At 52.7% G+C, this 20,687-nt stretch overlaps 1 protein-coding gene and 1 long non-coding RNA gene across 7 annotated transcripts in view; one reads left to right on the forward strand and one right to left on the reverse strand.

Moving 5' to 3' along the window:
- The window catches only part of ZBTB16 (zinc finger and BTB domain containing 16), a 151,942-nt gene that overhangs the window by 94,449 nt on the left and 36,806 nt on the right, over window positions 1–20,687 (forward strand). For 4 of the 6 annotated variants that reach the window (XM_044456380.1, XM_044456379.1, XM_044456381.1 and 1 more), the window contains one exon: window positions 1,675–1,761. The exons of the other annotated variants lie outside the window; for them this stretch is intronic. In XM_044456380.1, coding sequence (XP_044312315.1) covers window positions 1,675–1,761 — 87 coding nt within the window. The remainder of the gene's footprint in view (window positions 1–1,674; window positions 1,762–20,687) is intronic. 6 annotated transcript variants of the gene reach the window in all.
- LOC123036875 lies at window positions 10,783–17,949 on the reverse strand. The gene is made up of 2 exons (XR_006417219.1): window positions 15,018–17,949; window positions 10,783–14,631 (listed from the first exon to the last, which is right to left on the reverse strand). It is a non-coding gene; the product is annotated as an uncharacterized LOC123036875 (long non-coding RNA).

Here is a 20,687-nt window from a genome sequence, read left to right on the forward strand (position 1 = left end):
GCCCCTTCACTGGCAAGGTTGAAATCTCCGGATATTTCCACAGGTGCTGTCTGTGGGTCCGGGAGAGCTTCCCTCACCTTTCCCGGCTCTTTGCTGATCCAGCCCATAAGTCAGTGGGGCGGGGGTGGACACTGGTTTCAGGGGGAATGGAAAGAGAAGCATGCAAGGCCCATCTGGTCACACTTTCTTTAGCTCCGAAGCAAATGTGGAGAGGGATGAAGAGGTGAGAACAAGAACCCCAGCTGGGGCAGTCACGACCCAGGTGCTTCCACCTTGCTGCCTGCCCTCTGTCTTCCTCACCTGGGTCTCTGGCGTGTACCAGGGAGCCGGACACGCTCTGCAAGGGAACCAGGGCGCTTGGGAGCAGTCGGGTCAGCCTCCCGAACCACCTCTGTGTTCCATGGGGCAACCTGGGCTTTGACAGGGGCACCAACCAGGCCAGCCAGAAGTCCCCCAGAGCCCTCTGGAAGCCTTCTGGAGCCAGGAGACTCTGCCCACCCCACGCCACCCCCTTGCACAGGGGAAAGGGAGCCTCGAATCCAAACTTCAAGAGGGCGTGATCTGACCATGACAAAGGAGCTGCCATCAAACCCCTCTGCTATCAGATCGCGATCTTTCTGCCCTGTTGAGAAAAACCAGTCCAGGGCACGGCCTTTATATGCGTTGGGCTGGTGACCTGTTGAGACAGTCCCATGGCTGTCTTAGTCACCGTGAAGTCACCAGCTGCCCCAGACAAGGCAGCCTCAGCCCAGCAGTCGAGGCTCCTCGGAGCCTTCATCCGGGGGGTTCTCCAGGCCGGGCCCAGGGCGGCCTCCGTCGGCTCAGGCACGAGGCCTGCCAGCCAGCAGGAAGGGCAGCGCACCAGCAGAGTCCCTCATCTGTCTCCCTAATTTTAAAATGCATTGCATTAGATAAACAATTTGCAAAAAGCCTGTATACTGGGCAAAAGAAAAAAATGTATATATTAGGCGAGATGGTCATGCTGTCAAAGTTTGGGATGAACTGAAATTCACAAAGTTTGAGATCAACTGAAGTTAAACATGGAAACATGCGAAGCAGAAAAAATAGCACATTTATCCATTCCTAGCTGGGAAGCCCAGAGTTAGAATTTTCTCTCAGCCAAGCATTCATGAGGGGGCCCTGGGCAGCTCAGCTCCTTGGGCCACCCCTGTCTCCATGGTTCGCACAGGGACACCAGACTTCATACAAGATGTTTGTAGGAGATCGTGGAAATGAATGGTGCACTTGGAACAGTCTGCAGCACGATATTGCTGCCAGTTAAAGGAATTGTGCTTACAGAAAGCTGGAGAGGACCTGTTGCCTGATCGCTGATGCCTCAACCCGGTGCTTATCCACTGCTTTCGCGCAAGGGGTTTTCCAGTGGATCATGTCCTGGAAGCATATTGGTGTGTTTTCTTTTGAGTGCAGAGCATGCCTTTCCATGAGTTTCCATTCCTGATTCGTTCTGACTATTAAGTTTGCTCAGCCCCATTTTGGAGTCTCTCTGTTCGACAAATGCAGTTCATTCTTTTTCACTGGGAATGCCCACATTACGACTGGGATTATGTTATGGACAGATGTTGTAACGATTCATCCATTGCTCATGGTGCCAATGTAGTCTGCCGTTTTCTAATGCTCCCTCCCTCCCTCTCTCTCTCTCTCCCCCCTTTATAGCGGGTGCCAAAGCCTTTGTTTGCGATCACTGTGGTGCACAATTCTCTAAAGAAGACGCCTTGGAAGCTCACAGACAGACACACACCGGTAGGTGTTTCCTCGCGGCACAGCCTCCCGCATTTCTAAAAGCTGCACTCAATTTGCACAGCTGGGATCCTGGGAAAGCCTTCGGAAGGAGACGTCCTGCTGGTTCTCCTGCTTCTTTGCAGAGTCTGGGGTGGCCTTTGGACCACAGGCAACGGTACACTTGGCATGCAAATCAAAGTGTCGGTTGTGCCGGGGTTGGTGACTAGGAAGGTGGGTATGGAGAGGAGATCAAAACACCTACCTAGAGCTGGGAGCTAACTTTTGAGTGTGCAAGTCATTGCTTGGATTTAGGTCACACACCAAGCAACTGGCCTTCACAGACCCCCACCTTCCCCTGTCCCCTCCAGTGATCTGGCTCCACAACTACCAGTTGGCACGCATCCACTGGAAGCCGCGGCGGCCCAGTTCAGCCGGGGCCTCTGGCCAGGCCTCTATAGAGGCCGCTGGGGCAGCCAGCTCATGAGGGAGCCCGCTCTCCGAGGCCCAGGGCCGCAGCATCTCCGCCCAGCGGCCAGGTGCTCGCTCCCACATGAGGTGTGCAACCAGGTGCGCCTGGCAGCCGGGGCAGGCCTGGCTCTCCCGTTCTCCTAGTCAGGAGGCGTGAACTGCCATGGGTCATCTGAAAGTGGATCCGCCACCCTCCCTGGGGAAACAGAGAAATGAAGCACCCCTCCCCCCACGGGGGTTCCAGGTGACCGTGCCCAGTAATACCAGTGAAAGCAGTGTGGAGGTCAAGGGCCAGCAGGTGTGTCCGGCCGCCCGGCCGTGTCCACTGGCCACCGCGTTGTGCTGCGTCCCGCAGTGTGGCTGCCCGTCAGCTGGACGGAGTGCCTGGTGCGTGTGGGTGATGGTTGCGAGGCCATCAGGAGAATGAGGACGGCTTCAGACACCTTTTGAAAATGCACCTGCTTGCCCGGCTTGCGATGAGCCCCAGTCGCCCAGATCCTGCTCTATCCGACAGCTCCTTGCTTTGCTTGGGACTGCCGTGGTCCCTGGCATGGTGTTTATGGATGTTACCTTAAATGTGATTTTTATTAGCATTGTAGCTGGAATTATTTGTAATAGAGTTTTCCATAGGATTTTAAATATCTGCATCTGAACTGCTTAGATGCTTTATTAATCTGGTATATAGGTATTACTAAGAAACTAGTAAATTAAATAAATCTGTTGAAATGGGCAGGCTTGGGGAGAGGGGAGGCAACAGGGCTCTTGCAGTGACCCTTTGTCCACCCCCACCCCACACACACACCCCATCAAGAGAAAGACCTGGAGCCAACAGCTCCTAATGGGGAAAAAGGAACAATTCAGGAAATGTGTACCCGAATTAGATGCGCGTGGCAGAAGGCGCTTGTCCTGGGCGAGTTGATGAGCACTGGAACGAACACTGGTTTATCTATGCTGCCTCACCCACTAAGAAAACTGGAATAGGCGGTGCTCGTGCAGAGCCTTGCAGAGGAGGCGGAAGAAAGATCGCCGGGACTTCCCGACCCAGACGGTCTGGCGGGGCCTCTGCTCATCCCACAAAGCGGGCGAGTTGTCGCTCAACAGGAGTTGTGCGGCTCCTGACTCCTCGCCCAGCCCGCGCACCCGGGCTTTGAGGTGTGGGCTCAGCAGAAGGGGATTGTGGGAGAGTTGCCCGCAGCAGAGAGACTCCCCTCTTCTGGCGGGCAGGTCCAGGCACGCTTCAACGACGCCCGCCTTGCACGGTTCACGGCGGAGCTGCGGCTGCAGCAGCGGAGCTGGTGGTGGCCATGCACCCCGGTGGAGAGGACTTCCCGGCAATTCCCATCATTCCCAGCCAGCGTGCAGCCCTGCCTCTCTGGAGGCATCAGTGTGGGGAAGGCTGTGCGGAGGGAACCTGCACCTAAGCCAATACCTGAGTGTTAGCACTTAATACTGGTTAGGTGGAGTGTAAGAATTTGCAGGGCCTGCCAGGAAAGGCAAAGCCCTGTGTGTCGGAGGGGGTGAGGAGGGTGAGGGGAAGGGTTGGTGGTCTGAGCGATGGGAGCAGGTTCTCTGGGAAGCTGCCGGGGGCAGCCAGCGCTGTGGCTGCAGGGAGGCGCGTAACTCTGGGCGAGCACCCGTTGTTCCGACCTTCGTGGGCATCCCGGACTCAGGGGTCCCTCCATGGCAGGGGCAGCCACCGGGCTGGGACTGGCCTGTGGCAACAGCCCCAAATGGGGCAGGGGCGTTTGCTTTGGGCAGCCCACCCCGGCTGCGAAAGGCGCTAGGAAGCCACGACCGGCTGCCCCAACCATCTGGCCCTGCTCCCCCGAAGTGGAGTTCTCACGGATGGGTAAAAAGCATCGTCATCGGCAGTTGCCTCAAACGGACGCAACACGCAGCAGTCTCTTTCGGGACTCCTGTTCTTCCCCACTCCCAAGCGAGAAAGAAGAGAGCCGCGCACACCTGTCCGTTTTTCCGAGAGAAAGAACGTGCCCTCTCCCCACATCAACTTGAGTCAGTTTTAGCCGTGCCCAAAGCTGTATCTGCCCCCTTAAAAGAAAGCCAAAGAGAGTCGCCAGTTGCCAGATTTCACTGATGACCTTGGCTGGACTGTGGGAGGGGCCTCCTGGGACAGATTAAGTGTGTTTTGATTTAAAACTTTGGGACAAGCATGGCAGCAGCTGCCAAAAGAGCTGCATCCATGCCAGAGTGCAGAGGGTGACGTGGAAGCTTAGGCTGGAGGAACGAAACAGGCAGCTCTGGGTCAGCGCGACCCAAGCAGAGCAGGTTTATCATCGCCTCCCCGAGCTATAAACAAGTGCTTCTCAGTTGCATGTCAGAAGCGGGCTTTATGGCCAAAAAGAGCGTCCCTTTGCCAAGAAATTGATAGCTTCCTCTTGCTGAGCACCGCTTGAAATAGCCTGGCTAGAAGCAGAAGAAACCACATTTGCGGGCATTTTCTGACACAACGGCACCTTTGAAAGGAAGCACGTCTGGAAGAAAATGCTGAGGACTCTGTGGGCATTTGTCGGGCTGCACACTGGGAGAGCCAGTGTGGTGTGGTGGTTCAGAGCGTGGGACTGGGACTCAGAGGATCCAGGTTCGAGTCCCCGCTCAGCCGTGGAGCTAACTGGGTGACTTTGGGCCAGTCACAGACTCGCAGCCCAACCTACCTCACAGGGGTGTTGTTGTGGGGATAAGATGGAGGAGGAGAATGATGTAAGCTGCCTTGAGCCCTTTGTAGGAAAAAGGCAGGATATAAATTGCAATATAAATAAATAAAATAAAATAAATGCTTCTGTGGGAGTCCAGCAGAGCTGCTGTACACTTCCAAGGGGTCTGGATGTGCGGAAAGAGCCGGCCACCTTACCGCTTGGTCTCATTGCATTCGGACACAGAGAATTAATTATGCATGCAAGCATCCCCTCAGATCAGACCAAAGCCCTGCTAGAAGTTTGCTGGAAGAAGGCCTTCTTGTCTGAAAGGAGACTGTGCGTCTCACATTCCGTGTCAGCAACAGAAGTCTCGCCTCAGTGGGTCCTCGTTCAGCGGACTGCCTAGAAGCATAGCCAGGCTCGGTTAGGTCCGGCTGACTCTACACCAGAAGGTCCCACAGGGGCCGACTAACCCATCTTCTGCACGGCAGATGTTCTCTGCAGGGGCATGACCTACAGTAATGGCTTGGATTCTCCCACGTCTCGTGCTGTACCTGCAGCCGGGGTGGATGGTTCTGGCCGTAGCTGGTAGAGAAGGGGAGATTCTGGGCACTGTCCCTCTGGAACGGGACACTTGTCATGCCATGCCATGCCGGCAGGTTTCGTCTTCTTCTCTTGGGGGTGGGGTGGGGAGGGCGGACAGATGGAGATGGTTGGAAAATAGATCTCCACTTGAAATTAAAAATGGCAGCCAATGCATGTGTGAGCCTTATCATGGTGAGATATGCTTGGAAGGCATAATCAGGCAGAACAGTGATTTTGGCTTACTGAGCAGTCAATTCTGGAGTAAGCTGTCTTCTAAGATCCTTCTCGCTTTGCTCTTTCTTGGAACAGAGCACTGCGGGGACCTCATGGAGACCCCGGCCACTTCTCTTCTTTTAGTGGCAGGTGTTGCTGCAGCTCAGAGTGGGGCCAAAGGTTTTCCTTTAGAGAACGGGATTTCTGGAAAAGTCTTGCAGGCCGTTTTGGCTGTGAAGGAGTCCCGCTCCTTGGCCCAGCCATTGCACTGGGAGGAAAAGGTTCTGGCACTCTGACGGGCCTGCAGGGAAAGATGGAATCATTATCACATCTTCTTTCCTGATTAAAACAGAAATTCATTCTCCCACCAGCAGCCACTACCCACTTGCTCCTGGTATGCAGGTTCCCTGGGACTTGTGTTGGCCGGATTCTTCTCCTTCATCTGCAATAGCTGTTGACTTTTTAAAAATATCAGAGGTGATCTGGATCGGATTTCCTCGGCTGGGCCAAGGCATTTCACATGAGCAAAGGGCTGGGAGCAGAGTGCTGCGTAACATCTCCCCGGCTGCAAACTGCTGTCATGATGTGCTGGCATGGATTTACCCCTGACCTAATTCCATCCCCTGTCATGGTCAAGTCCGGTCGGTGCCTAATGCAGGGCTTAATTTCTGCACTTCTCCGCCACGGTGTGGTTCCGTTTCCGTCTTGAGAAGTGCTCGGTGGTGCTGGCCGGACCAGCTCCTTGGATGTCCTCCTGCAGCACAGATCCAGGCAGCTGCTAAGATCCAGTGCCTCTCTGAGAACTCAGCACAGCGGGCAAAGAGGGAAAAACCGCCCCCGTTCCAGAGTGGAAACGGGGTCCACGTAATAGGCCTTGGCCATATTAAGACCTTTCTTGGGCCTCTTGCACGACAGAGACAAATGTGGATCCTATTAAAGTCAGGTGTGAGAGAGGCTGCAGCTGTCTGAGCTGAGCACTGGACCGTCTTAAAGGTGCTGAGGAGTTGTGTGCGTGTGTGTGTGTGGATGGCTGTCCGTAAGCAGATGGCTGGGGTTGATGTTGGAGGATCGGTCCGTGTCCAGAGAGTGGCGTGGCCAGCTGCTTGACCTTTGCGTGCAAGAGGACGGCTGGCAGAGGGAGCTCCAGTGCAGCTTCGCTTGGGAGGAAAGCCGCGGACGGGGAGCCAACACTAAAAAGACCCTCCCTCGCGTTTCCACCACACATGCCTGATGGAGACTGGCTCAGAAAGGGGCCCTCCGGGAGATCTCCAAGACTGGGCAGGCTGACCTTGGGGTGGCATCTCCCATCCCATCCCATCCCATCCCATCCCATCCTTCTTTCTCCTCTTCGGCTGTCATGAATGAAACGTGGGAAATGGTCTGGCCGAACAGTCCCTCTTGGCTCATGCCCCCTCCCAGCCCTGAAAGCCCCGCGTTGCGATGGGCGTTTCTTCCTTCAAAGGAGCTGATAATTGCGATGGGTTTTTCCTCCCTCGGCGGGGGAGTCCACAGGCCCATTTCCACCGGCACCAAGATTGCTCCTCATCGTTGTTGCTTAATTTCAATTAGGCCGTTTAATTTAAAGAACCAGCCTTGCACATGGCTAGTTCGGCTTACGGCTTCTGCGGTGCGCTCTGCCAGTGTGAAATGCGCCTGGCCATCACGCCGCTCCATCCCTGCGGTTGCCATTGTTACGGTGCCCTGCTGGAGAGGTACCTGTCTCCGCCGGCTGCGGCTTCTGGCACAGGTAGCGTCCGCCATTACGCTGCCCCTACCGCGCCTTCCTAGATCATCAGTGAACGCGTTAAAACATCTCTGCTCCTGGCAGGAAACGGCTTTTCTGCCTTTCTTTCAACTTTCCTGCTTTCAGCTGACCTGGGCCTGGCGAAAGCTGAAAAGCCGTTCGCTGCCTGCCAGCTTCACGGAGGAGTCGTCCGGCGGTGCCCACGCGGCCATGAGTAACTGAAACATGAAAAGCGATAAATTGTCTGGTGCGCGTCTCCCCCCACCACCTTCCCTAGTATGTTGGTAGCGTTTTGATTTAATAGTTGGACAAACACAAGGGTCTATTTTATTCAGCGCTTACAGGCCTTGGGGCTGTTATTCTTCCAAATTTAATAGCATTGAAATTGCAGGGTTTGCGATAATTTGCCCATCACTTTCTGTGCTTCCATTGATGTTTATTGTCAGCGGGATGGAATCTCGATCCGATTCACTTAGATAACATGTCTGTTAAACATTTAGATAATTGTGCCATCATTAAGTTGTCACATTATTTTAGAGATTCAAAACAGTATCGTGGTAAGTGGAGGTGCAAGGAGGGGAAAGACAGGGAGCCATTCAGCCATTTTTGAGAGCAGGTGAAGTTGACCACGCCGTGGCTTTCCAATCGGCTTTTTCTTCTGTGCTGATGGCACTGGCAGTTGAAAAGTGTCTGCGGGCACCATTTTGGGAAGGCTCAAATGGACATTTATTTATTTATTTATTTATTTATTTAGGAAGCTTCTATGCCGCCCCATTCGCCGAAGCCTCGGGGCGGCTCACATCAATAAATAATCACAATGGGCTGGTCCCACCATTGGGCAGAGTAGGGCTGAGGAGCAGAGCGCATGGACCTGAGGGGGGGGGGTGCACCATGCCCCTAGCCTTGCGCTCCCCCACCCCAGTTACCTTCTGTCCTCAGCTGTGGCAGACAATGATGCCCCCTCGCCACTGTTAAAATCCAATCCAGTGGCCGGTCTGGCTGACTGCCGGACGTGGACTGTGCAGCAGCGGCATCTCGGCCTTCACGCCAGGCAGCCAGGTGCCCTGGCGAAGAGGAAGAGGCCCTTCCACGCAGCGGGACTGCGTACGGAGGCAGGGAATGGGAGCCCAGAGCGCCCCCACCCTTTTTCAAGGAGGAGAAACCAAAGCCAGCTTCCTGCATGACTCACCTTGACATGCAGCTTACAAAACCACCCCCTGGCAGGGGTTCCTTCGGGCCGTGATGCTGAGGGAACGAACCGGTGGTCCAAGCCCCCTCTCTCCTCCACACATTCATTGGACACGTGGAGAAGGCCTCCCGGAGCGTCCAACAGCTTCTCCTTGGGCTAAGGCTTCACCCACCGAATATCTCCCAGTCTGATTATCGAGCTGAAAGTCGTGTTTTCGAAACAACAAAGCCATTTCTTAACCCCAAAGCTCTTACGGGAGAGAAGGCTGACCTCGTTTGCTGCCACTGGCTTGTGCCTGCCGCTCTTCTGACTCTCCCTCCCAGCCAGCAAAAAGTTTGCTTTGTCTTCTTTTTTGCCCTGTGGCCAGCCAAGGCCTTTGAGAAACCCACAAGAAGGGCTTGAAAGCCTCTGTCTTCCTCCAGCAGCTGGTAGACTGCCTCGGATCACAGCTGTTCTTCGTCGTAATTGTGGCTAATGGGCATTGGTGGATCTGTCCCATCCACCCCCCAGGGTTTGTTTAATCCTTCGAAAAAATAAAACTCATCGAAGTTACAGGCCGTGGCCACATCCTGCAGGAGCTAATTCCATAACTTAATGATGTGTTGTGCGAGGAAGTGTTTCCTTTTGTCATCCCATCAATTTTGCCAAGTGGCCATGAGTGCCCACGTGATGGTGAGGACCGTCTCCCTGCTGTCCAGCCCTTCACGCCATGGTATTTTTTTATAAAACTCTGCTCGCTGCCTCCCTGCCCCCTCCCGCAGAGTTGCCCCTTCTTCAGACCCCAAAGCCCACGCTCCTCAGTCAAGGGCAGACACCTCGGCACACTGAAAACTTCAGCCTTTCCTCTTGGCATCCTCTCTTGACAAAAGCGAGCCTCCAGCCTCCACGCCTGACTTCAGGCTGAATGGTAACGGAGTGCTTCGTTATTTTAAAATGCAAACCAAATCACTACTCATTTCAGTCCTGGGATTTTGCTCACGGACTTGGATCTGCCTTGTGGCCAATCCAGAACTTGGTTCCGTTCATGGCTGCATGTGAATTTTGCTTTTCCTCATAAAACACGCAAGCATGCCCGTTCAAAGCAAGCATAAGTCTGCTGAACATATTTGCAAACGGTTGAACTTTGCGTTCGTTCCGTTCCTGTTTTCCTGCTCAGGTGGCGCAGATTTAGGGAAACTTATGCATTTCTTCCGATGGGTCACGGTTTCCCATCCGTGCGGAGCGGGCCGTGGCCACGGATCGAAATCAAGCCCGAGATGCGTTGGGGATTCGGCCATGCCCAGCCCTGCCCGCTCACCCACCCGCGGGCCATTCACTCACCCATGGGAAGCTGGCACTTCGCGAAACCTCGCTCCCCGATGGCGTGTGCAGGCGCCTTGTTCTCCCCCGCCAACCCCCCCCCCCAAACCAAACAAATGAACCTCCCTTCCTGGGCAGCGTACGCTTTCCATTACTGCTTCACAGTACTCTGGAGAGTTTTAAGATAGCAGCTTGATTAAGCTTGTGGGGAAAGTACTATCAGCATGCAACTCCGCAGACAGAGATAATGTACTGTTGGCATTAAGTATGTTTAAGGGTAATTATCTTTCCCCTATTCATATTGGTTACATGAAAAGAAAAGCGGGTAGAAGTTACGGGTGTTGGGCTATGCTGGCCCTACGCGGAAGAGGGAACGGCTGCAAAACGCCTCGGTGGCGACCATCGGCCCCGGTGAACTGCCGTTCCCTGCCAGCGTCCCTTCCACAAGCCTAGAGGAAAGCTCTCATTCATGGCCACGGGGAAGGGACTTGAACTGTCAGTCGGAGTCTGGTGCCAGGGATTGGCCACTGCCTCTCCGCGCAAATCGTTCCCGTCTTCTCCTCGCCTGCTGCAGGTGCCCAGCAACCCAGGTTACATAGGACGCTCCTTCCCCACCGTTCTGCCGGTCAGCTCCCAGCACCATGGGCATGTTTTTAGCTCAGGATCGCCCAAGAAAGCATGCAAGAGAGCATAGTAAGAGCCCTGGGGTAGGGCATCTGCTCATGTACAGAGTCCCTTGCAAGCAGAGGCACCAGACAGCCATATGGACTAGGAACCATGGCTAGTTTTCTCCTCTTTGAATTTGTCCAGTCCCCTTTTGAAGCCATTCGAACTGGTGGCCATCAACACATCCCATGGAAGTGAATCCCATAGAAACCATAAGCTGCATGTATCTCGTAGAAGGGCTTTCTTTTATCTGACCCAAATCTCTCTCCAGGCAGTTTCGTGAGATGGCCCCCTACCGCTTCTAATATTATAGGAGAGGAAGAAATATGGCCCACTCTCCATTTTCTCCACATCATCCGTAATGTCACACACCTCTCGCTGGTCTCCCCTTCCTTGCCTCGTTCTCTAAGCTAAGCAATCCCAGATGTTGGCAACCTTTCCTCATAGGGGAGGTGCTTCCTCCAGCCCCTCAATCATTTCTCTTACCCTTTTCTGCCCCAATCCTATAATATCCTTGTTTAGCTGCAGTGGAAAGAAGCGTCTGCAGCTTTCCGTATGTGGCTGCATCTTAGATCACTATAAGGGTAATTCGGTGCTGGCAGTTTCAGTTCCAGTCGCTTTCCTTACTGTGCCCGACGTTGACTCGTCTTTTTCACAGCCCCCGCACACCGGGCTGCCATTTCCGCCAAGCTGGGCACCGCAATGCCAAGATTTCCTCTTTGAATGGTCACTGCTGGCTTAGATGCCCTCCGCTTACACCTGAAGTTGGGGATTTTTGCCCCAGCGTGAATAGTTTGGTGTCCTCAGCAAACTTGGCCACTTGACTGCTCAGTGCTAAGTCTAGATCATTTTGAGAATAGGTTGGAAAGCACGGGGCTCTGTACAGGTTCTGATATCATGGGAGAGAGGCAAACGAATCTCTGTTTTCCACCATAAAACTTGGTAGACCCAGGGAAGGGGCTGCCCTACCTATTCCAGGGCTTTCCAGACAAGCCTGCCAGGCAGTTCTTGCATTAAATTTGCCAGCTCCCTCGCCCACCTTACTGCTCATGTAATGCCACGAAAGCTCACCTTCCAGTGTCAGGGAGCACTGGTGGAGCTTCTCGCATAGAACTTTATTCCTCTCATCTCCGAATTCTCTCCTGTGACGTTAGACTGATGTATTACCAGAATCTCTTGTATTTCCTCAGGTATATTTTGTAATATGTATGGAAATCTGATCTGTTGGGCTCTTTAAAGAAAAGACATTTTGCATCGATGAGGGGAGGATGGCAGTGGAACAGTTTAAAAAAACTAAACTTGTCTGTGTCTTGTCCTCTGGTCATTTGAATATGTGGGGCTGCAGACTTACACACATGATGTAAACCTTCATATTTTGATCCTGCGTTGGCAGCTACGGTAGTTTAAAGATAGGTTAGTAATAGCAGCAGTGGACTTGCTAAATAAGGCTCAGTTTCTTCCACCCCACAGGCAGAAAACTATCACATAATCTCTAACATATGAGCAGTATAAGTCTTGTTTATTGTTGGATGCTGATGTTGATCAGAAAGATTTAACCAGCCACTGAAGAAGCACAGAGGGCACTGTTTTAAAGGAAATATATGTTGCCCAGGAGTTGTTTACTGGATTGAAAAAATATCCATTGAACTTGGCACAAAAGGAGTGCTAAAAGAGACACCAGCCTCTTTGGGAGCTTTTTTTCAGCAGCTCAGGCAACCTCTGGAGATGCCATTGGAACACTTCGCTTGTGGCTCCTGGATGGAATAGAATAAATTGAGCTGCATCTTTTGCCACATCCATGTAGCTTTTCCGGCCTCCTTGATCTTGAGATCGCAACTCGCTTGATTTCAGGCACTCCTCTCCTTTGCCTAATAATTATAACATCTGAGGAATCCCTCAGGAAATGCTTGCAGATTTTGGGAGCTTTCGTTTCTGCTGAATAGGTAGGAATGTGGCTTCCTTTGGACATGAAGCAACCAGCTCAGTGTAGGTTCTTTCCCACTTCCATAACCTTCTGAAATGTTCTGGAATCACGGCTGCAGAGGAGGGCTTGTCTTCGTGCCCCCCGTTGGGATCCCACTTGGCCATGAGGCAGAGCTGATGGAACTTTTGCTGTGTCGATTTTACGAAGCGATGTGCTCTTGATAAATCTGGAGTGCCTGTCTTAGGAACTTTGTCACTCTGTGGTCATCAAGGTGGCTTCTCTTACTGCAGTCAAAATCTCTGAAAGGCCTGACATTTTAACTCATGCTGAAATGCTGCTTCACTGCCAAACACAGAAGCAAAACAAAGATCCAAGATGCGCTCTCTCCCGGAGGGTGTCGAAAAAAGTGTTACTATAATTATGCTTCTCTTTCCACAGAGCCTGGCCCCAGTGAAGCTTGCAGTTAGGGGTGGGTGAAAAATTGCTTAGATTTTGATGTCTGTGTATCAATTTTGCACCTCTGAGGCCTGGAATCTTGTCACAGATAGGGTAATATTTACATTTTGAATTTTGCAGAGCAGTTGTAAACACAGGTGCACTCAAAAGAGGCATATAATGGAGGGGGAAATACACAAAAATGTGCATATTAGAGGAAATGTGCGCAAAATTCCACTGTATTAGGGGAAATTGCTTGCAAAAATGTGCATATTATGAAAAGAATGTACAAAAATGTCTTTTGAAAGACATATAAAGAAAGATGTGTACATTGAGATAAATGTGCATGAAATATTTATGACTATTCATGTGGATTTTAAAAAGCAAGTTTGCAAACTGATTTAGAAATCAGCTAGGGTAGACGTAAAAATCAGGTAGAAATGAATGCAGGAAAAAGAAGAACTGACTAGAATCTAACCTGTCACATTTGTCTGTTTATACTTATAATGCACACCAAGGTGGAATTCTAATAGGGATGTGGGAAAGTGTGTATGATAGACCCTTTCGGCCTCAGTGACTGATGGTGCAGTCCAGGCGCTTCTCCATGGAGGCTGGGCCCAACAGAATTGCAGGTAGACCCAAGACCTGGTCAATGACTTTAAAGATGTAGAGCTCCCAATTCAGGAACGCTTTTTATGGATCTGCGGAAGGTTAAAGCTGAAAACAGCTGTAACCGAGTTGCATGCATTGTTATCACCCAATGTTAGGTTCTGGCTTTCTGGTAATTAAGCTATTTTGTGGGGTAAATCAGATGAGCCTTTGGAAGGTGTGGGTTTAATCCCTGTCTTCCCATGCAGCCGTGGGAAACGTCTGCTGTTGACTTCAGGGGCTGGTGAAGGATCTGTGCTCTTCACTTTGGAATTGTCTTTCATTTGCTTGGGTTTGTTCGCTCCTAGTTTGCAGCCAAAGCGGTAGGTGACACAGAAACCCCTCCAAACTCATGTGATGCCCTCTTCACATTCAGTGATAACATTCAGTCGCCCTCCACGGATGACCTTTCCTAGCGTGATGGACTGGACCAGCCGGGGACAGCCGTGATCCAACAACTTCTCCCTGGGCGGCCTTCAGGGAGGCACCGCTCGGCAGCTAGGTGCTGGAGTAGAGGCCCCTTCTGCCCTGGGTCCCATGTGCCCCAGCATGCCCGGCTGATGCAAGCCCTGCTCCACCCTGCCAGCTGGGCTCAGGGGCGAGGTGAGCGAGTCCTGAGGAAAACAAGCATTGCTCCTGTAGTAATGCCTACTGCGGACGAACGCGGGGAGACCGCAGGGTCTCTCCCCTGCCATCTGGGGCAAAGAGCCTTCGCCTCATTGTGCCTGAGATGTGCTTGTGGAGGAGCCAAGGGTGGAAGCTGGGACCTGACGTCTGTGGAGACGTCTCCATCCGCAGGGAGGCTTCTTCCAGGTGCTTTGGGGCATAGGTGCTCTCCGGGTCATGTAGCTTTGTCCATGGGAGCGCCAGGCATTTGGGGGGAACCTGGGTGGGAAGGGCCGGAAGACCTCCGCACACGGAGCGCTGGTCCCGCAGTGTCTGCATCAGGGCCTCGCAGGCTGGAGCAGGTTTTGGCTGCACTGGGACTTGGAAGGCCTGGCGTCAAATCTCCACTTGGCCGTGATGCTCAGTACTTGCAAAGAAACCATGGAGAGGAAAGGGGCACCTTGAAGGAAAAGGTGTGCCAGATATTGAACAAGTCCAGGAGTAACCTCCTTGGAAAATATTAAAAAACAAACTGTAGGACCCCCCCGCCCCCACCAGGAGGCCGTTGTCTACTGCTGTTGTGTTGGCCAAGCGATCTCCACCCCAGCCCCATGTTTCAGGTGAATTCTGGGAAGAGGAAGCTGCCTTTACACTAGAGTAGTCCTCGGAACAAGTTGTTCCTCCATGGCTCTAAAGCCAGCACTCTCTGTTCAAATCCCCTTTTCTCCATCCGGAAGATGCCCCGTGATGTTACTCATTTATTTATTAAATTTGTATCCTCCCCCTTCCACCAAAAGTAGATTCCTCCATTTTAGTTGCCTTCCCCCCATTTCCCCTTGAATGTACCTCCCCGGCTCCTCGCTGTTCTCTCTGGAGCGGAGCAGATGGAATCACACAGGACAGCGCTCAGTCCCCTGCTGGACGATTTCTCGGCTCACAACCTGTCGTGAGAGTGCCTACGGCCATTGAGCCAGCCGCACCTTCTCCCACCAGCCAGTGACGTCGGCAGCTGACCCCAGGAGCTGTTTTGGGAGGTCCGCATTTCTGAAAATCACCCCACTTATTTTCGGTGCCTAAATATGGATCTGCGAGGCTGGCCAAGTTGTTTATTTTCGCTCGCGTTGGCTCCCAGCCGTGCTTCGGGGTTGTTGTTTCAAAGCTGTTACAGTGAAGCCCTGGCCCCGTGTAACAGAATCTTCCTGGCGTAACTTGAAAAAGGGCCATTGGTGTGTTTACAGAGGAACAGAAAGTACCGGGCTGGTGTCTCTTTTTGGAAAGTCTCCTTTCCATAATCAGAACCTCATGACTTGCAACTGAAATATTTTGCTGCGTGTTTTGGCTCGTGTCTGAAAATGAGATGCCTCGCGAGCCTTCCTGTCACAGAAACAGCTCTCGCCTCCCGAAGCTGTTTTGGCCAGCCGAGCGCGAGCGCCAGATAAAATGCGAAGCGGGGGGGGGGTGCCGTCTTCCGCCCATCAGGCACACGTGCCGAATTCCAAGTCTTCCCCTCGTGGCCGCAGCGCTTCCGGAAGTTTCTTTAGGGGTTCTGCTGCAGCCTGGAGAAGCAGGCTGAGTCCCGGCGGGCAGAATCATCTGTACCACATCAGACTCCGCAGAGACAGTCACTCGCTTTTGAACAATCACCTTTCATTTCTCACTTACAAAGCGCCTAATTTTTGTCCGAGTGCTGCAGGGTGAACGAAAAGGTAGCAGCAGTGGCTGCAGGCCTGTCATCCCTGTACGGTCAGGGCTGGTGCTGGAGCTGGCAAGTTGGAGCACCCGTGAAGGTGCAGGGGCCCCCGGATGAGATCCTGTGGATGCCCCATCCCCGTTCACCCTTGTGACCTGCTTCTTTACCTTCCTCTCGCTCTGGGCCTGGCAGCGCAGGGGCCCCTGCAGCCCCCTTGCCCCTGGCCCCCTGCCTGCCTGGGAAGCAAACGGGAGCCACAGGGAGGAATCGGAAGAGCAGCAGGGCCGGTGGTGGCCGTGGCTCCAGGAAGGGAGGCCCAGAGAGGGACACGGGTCATGCCGCGGCCCTCAGGCCCCTGTGCACAGCCATGCGAAGGACCTCCTTCCACATCCAAGTCTGCAAATACACGGATTCGTTCTGTTCAGGCATTCCAGAGGGGTCCGGAATGGTCGGGGCCCTGCTGCACGCTGCGCCCTGCCCAGCATAGACCGGGGTCTTTTGGCTAAATCCACCCAAGAAAAGAAAGAGAGGTGCGGGTCTTCAAGGATTACAAGTGGCAAAGTGCAAAGACTGAGCCATCCAGGTTCTCTGGATTCCGCTTTGAAGTTTGTTCCAACTCATGTCTGTAACCAAACTGTATGTGCTTCGTTCGTTCATTCGTTCATTCTCTCTCTCTCTCTCTCTCTCTATTTCTCCCTTGCATGAAAAGCTGTGCCTATTTTAGCACATGTTTTCCTAATTGTACCAGTCGGATGCAGTGTAGAAGCAGACACATGCCTGCTCCCATTTTAGGGGGTGTTTCTTTACGTGTTTCTCACCCGCACCTTTTCTCGGGTGTGTTTTTCAAATGTGTGCATCTTCAGAACACGTTTTTGCGATTCTGCAAATTGCCCCCAAAGCAAAGAAATGTGCAGATTTTGACTACCAATTGAGTTTGGGACTGCTTTTGGGCCTGGGGTGTGTGAACTGGGTCAACTCTGGCCAGAAATAAATGATATGCATCTCTGGAGAGGCCTCTAACAGGTTGCCAGAACAGGCCTGTGGCCGCCCTTTTGTGTTGTTGGCTCTCTGGCGCACCCTGTGGCTAGGGTAGAAAATGGCCAGCAAGGTCTCTCATGGGACCCCACGTGCCTCTGCCCCTTCCGGTATACCACTGGGATCTTTTGGCAGGGTGGTTCTCTCAGACCAGTGCTAGAAATGCGGCAGCCGCGGTTGCATCCCAGAGCACCGGGGTTAGCTCAGGTTAGCAGCGTTACCCTCTGGAACTTTTTGGCTCTTGTGGGTTTACAGCATTCCCTGCTCCCCAGTTCTGAGCGATCGCACAGAGGCTCTTTGTGTGGCTGTAATGTTGCGTGACAGCATTTGAAACGTGAATCTGAGAATGGCGTCTCAACACGGGTGAATCTTCCAGTTTTCGGTGCAGAAAGGAGAGGACAGGGCAGGCAGATTCTGCATTTTTAACCTGGGTAGCAAAGTTATGTTTCCAGAGCTTGAGTTCTCTGGGGCTCTAACAAAAGCAGAACTGCTTGAACGGTGTCATGTTTTGCCTGGAAAATAAATCATGGGAAAATGTGTAAAATCTATATTCTCTATATCTCAGAATCTATATTCAAAACGAACAGTGAAGGGCTCAGCTTTAATTTTCCCCCTCTGCAAATACTATTTAGGCAGCGATGAGAAAAGCCCCTCTCTCGCTAAGCTACAGAAAACCTTTCTTGTCCTTTAATTCTAGATGAAGGGGATTAGTGTGAACATATTTAGCCTCTGACCTTCAGACAAAAGCATTATCAAATTTAGTGGCCAAGTGGGTCTCCATTTAACTGAACTAGTTCTGTATCTTGGCATACTTTTTCCCCCTGAAGGGGAGGCAAAGTTCAAAACTCCATTGTTAACTGAGACGCCTCTGTCATTCGCCCTTCAGATTTAGATTCAGATTTGAAATGGTCATTAGGACAGAGACGGGGAAGAAGGAAGAGCCATGCCAGCCCTGTCTTAAGTTTAGGAGATCTGTCCTGAGCCTGGAAAATCAGCAGGAAAACACTCCCAGACAAACAGAACCCGCCACCGTCTCTGCCATATCAGACTCCCATGTCACTGAGCACGAATCCGTCCCTCCACGGCCCCCCATCCCTTGCCCCTTTGCGACACGTCCCCCCTTTTTCTCTGGGGCGAGACCAGAACCTTTGGGCATCTGGGGTCCTGCTGCCTAGGGAGGGAGGGAGGGAGAGCGAGCGAGCGAGCGAGCAGGCGAGCTCGGTGGCCGGATCCACACGAGGCCCCGTGCTCCATGCTGTCTCCCCCGTTTCCAGTCCTTCCATGGCTGCCTGGCCACACGGACCACCGCTGGTGCGCGCTCTTTGCCTCCCCGTTGCCGGATCCCGGGGTGAACGCGGAGCGGAGGGGGCCCCAGAGTGGAAGCAGCCACCGGCCACGCCGGGCGCCTGAAGCCCCGAGCTGCCTCTGTATAAATTTGTGCTGCAGTGTGTGCAGCTAGCTGGTCAAGAGGCTCGCTCCCCGCCCCCGTCCACCGTAAAATATCCCGACCTGCCCATGGAATGCCCGGAGGGGCCCCTCTTAAGCCGGTGTCCATTTACAGTTCATCTCTCATAAACTCGGCCACTGGGGCAGGGGCGGCAAGCCCTCCTGGTATGTGATTGATTATCTGGTATTTATGCCATTGAGGGGTTTTCAGCGGCTGGGGGTCAACGGGTCATCTCATGTGTCCTGCTGCAAATCCGTTTCCTTTTGTACAGTGAGGGGCTCGGTGAGCAGGCACACAAAAACTACCTTTTTCTTTTCCTTGGGAAAAGGGGGAGGGGGCCAGGCCAGTGTCAATGATTTTTTTCAGCCGTTCCTGAATAGCGCCCTTCTTAATTCTAAAGAACTTTAATTAAAAGTAGCAGGGAAAAAATCATCTTGACGAGGTTTAGCTTACCTTAACAGTTATTTGTGTGTCCTGGGACCTTTGAAACCCACATTTGAGGTGCTGGGGATGGGGGTTTTCCCCCCCTCTGCCTTCCCACTAACTAATGAGTTTGTCTAAAGTTTTAATTAGTGCTGTGTTGCAAGCAAGACAAATAAAATGATGCAGCTGGAAATGTAACAGAAGAAAAGAAAAGAAAAAAAGCACTCAGTCGTAAATTCTGCTTTCCTTGAGAAGCTAATCCACCATTCTGGCATCCGAGGGAGCCTTTCGTTTCTGAACCAACACGAAATTCCTGCAGGCTTCCGAACGCCAATTCCCTTTAGCAACGTGGAAAGTATATTTCTGGTCCCCGTTACTGCGGCCAGGTGACAATTCAGAGCCCTGTGCATAATACCTTGGTTTTCTGCCCACTAAGTACATTGTTAGGCTGCCGATTTACATACAAGGAACACGGCACACGGCTCCGTCATGCGGGGCGGCCGGTTTGCAAGCAGCTTGCAGCACGTGCAAATTTTATCTGTTATGTTTTCCTTGGATTTTGATGGCCACTTGTGTGTGTGTGTGTGGAGGGAGGGAGAGATCGTGAAAGCTGCGTTCTGGAGACTGGCAAGTCCGTTCAGTGCAGGGCCCGCAAGGATGTCCAAATAGTTATCCCATAAATTGCTCTCGGTTGTGGAACTCGGCAGTCGCTAGATCAACCCATGGGAGCCTGCCAGTCACTGTCCAGCACACAGCAAAAATGGTCCCCAAGGGCCGCAGGCGAGGCCTCTGGTTGGACAGGGACCCTCGTCTGAAGAGCTCCAGATGGTGGCAGTGGTGGGTTTTTCCTTTTTCTTTGTTAATTTTCATTTTGCTTGGTGAAATAGGTTCTTCTGGGCAGGCCAGCCGGGCTGTTTGTCCCCGAGGTTGTAAGGCCTCAACAAGCACAGACCTCATGCGTGCCTATGTTTGCTGCTGCTGCTGCGAGCATCCCAGAATAGTGAATGCCACCGATCTTTCACGTATCTGAACTTCCACTTTGTAAAAAGAGAGAGAGAGAGTGATTGAGAGAATGATGCCAGGGTTTAAGACAATCAGTTCAAGTTGTGGCAACCCAGGCTCAGGCTGGACATCAGGGAAAGCTTCCTCACGGTCAGAGCAATGCGGCAGTGGGACCGGCTGCCCGGAGAGGTGGGGGGCTCTTCCACATGGGGGACATTCAGAAGGAAGCTGGGCAGCCACCTGAGTGGGATGGAGTGACGTGGTGCCCTGGAACAGCCGGGGGTCGGACTCGACGGCCTTCATGGCCCCTTCCCAATATACTATTCCATGATTCTATGAGAGAGGGAGAGTTTTGTGGTTATGCAAAAAGGTTTGGAGGCCTTTGGGCATCCTCTAAAAACTCCGAAGGGCAGAGGGTTGTGTGCCAGTTCAGGGTGAAGCTTCCCGCCTGGGTGGCCAGCCTGAGTGTGACTTCCTTCAGCCTCCATCTTTCCTCTGTGTGGACGGGCGCAGAGCTCTGTGAGCCGCTGTCATTGGAGAGAAAGGAAAATGAGCGGAGTAAGAGAAAATATAGTGTGGGGAGAACCCCCGCACCTCTGCCATCATCCCGCCCTCCAGATTGTCCGTGGGGGCACCCTGGTCCCCAGACCAGGCATGGCTCTCTCCTCCCCGTTTTATATTCTCCAAGTCTCTGCAAGAACAACCTCCTGCAGCCACAGGAGAGCTGTGGCCCAGCTCTCTGAGAGCAGCTCTCGACCTGCTGAGCTGTGGGTGCGCTTTGTAAACCAAACCCAGGAGCAGGTGGAGGTGCGCTGCCACATCGGTGTCTGAAGTGGCAAAGCCTGGTCTCATTTGGCTGCATTTTTGTACCGGTCCCCGGACTGCAACGATGGGATAGAGAGTCCTATTTTTAACTAAG

Source organism: Varanus komodoensis, unplaced genomic scaffold (genome assembly GCF_004798865.1).
Source record: "Varanus komodoensis strain SLA01 unplaced genomic scaffold, ASM479886v1 scaffold83, whole genome shotgun sequence".
NCBI classification, from domain to species: Eukaryota; Metazoa; Chordata; class Lepidosauria; order Squamata; family Varanidae; genus Varanus; species Varanus komodoensis.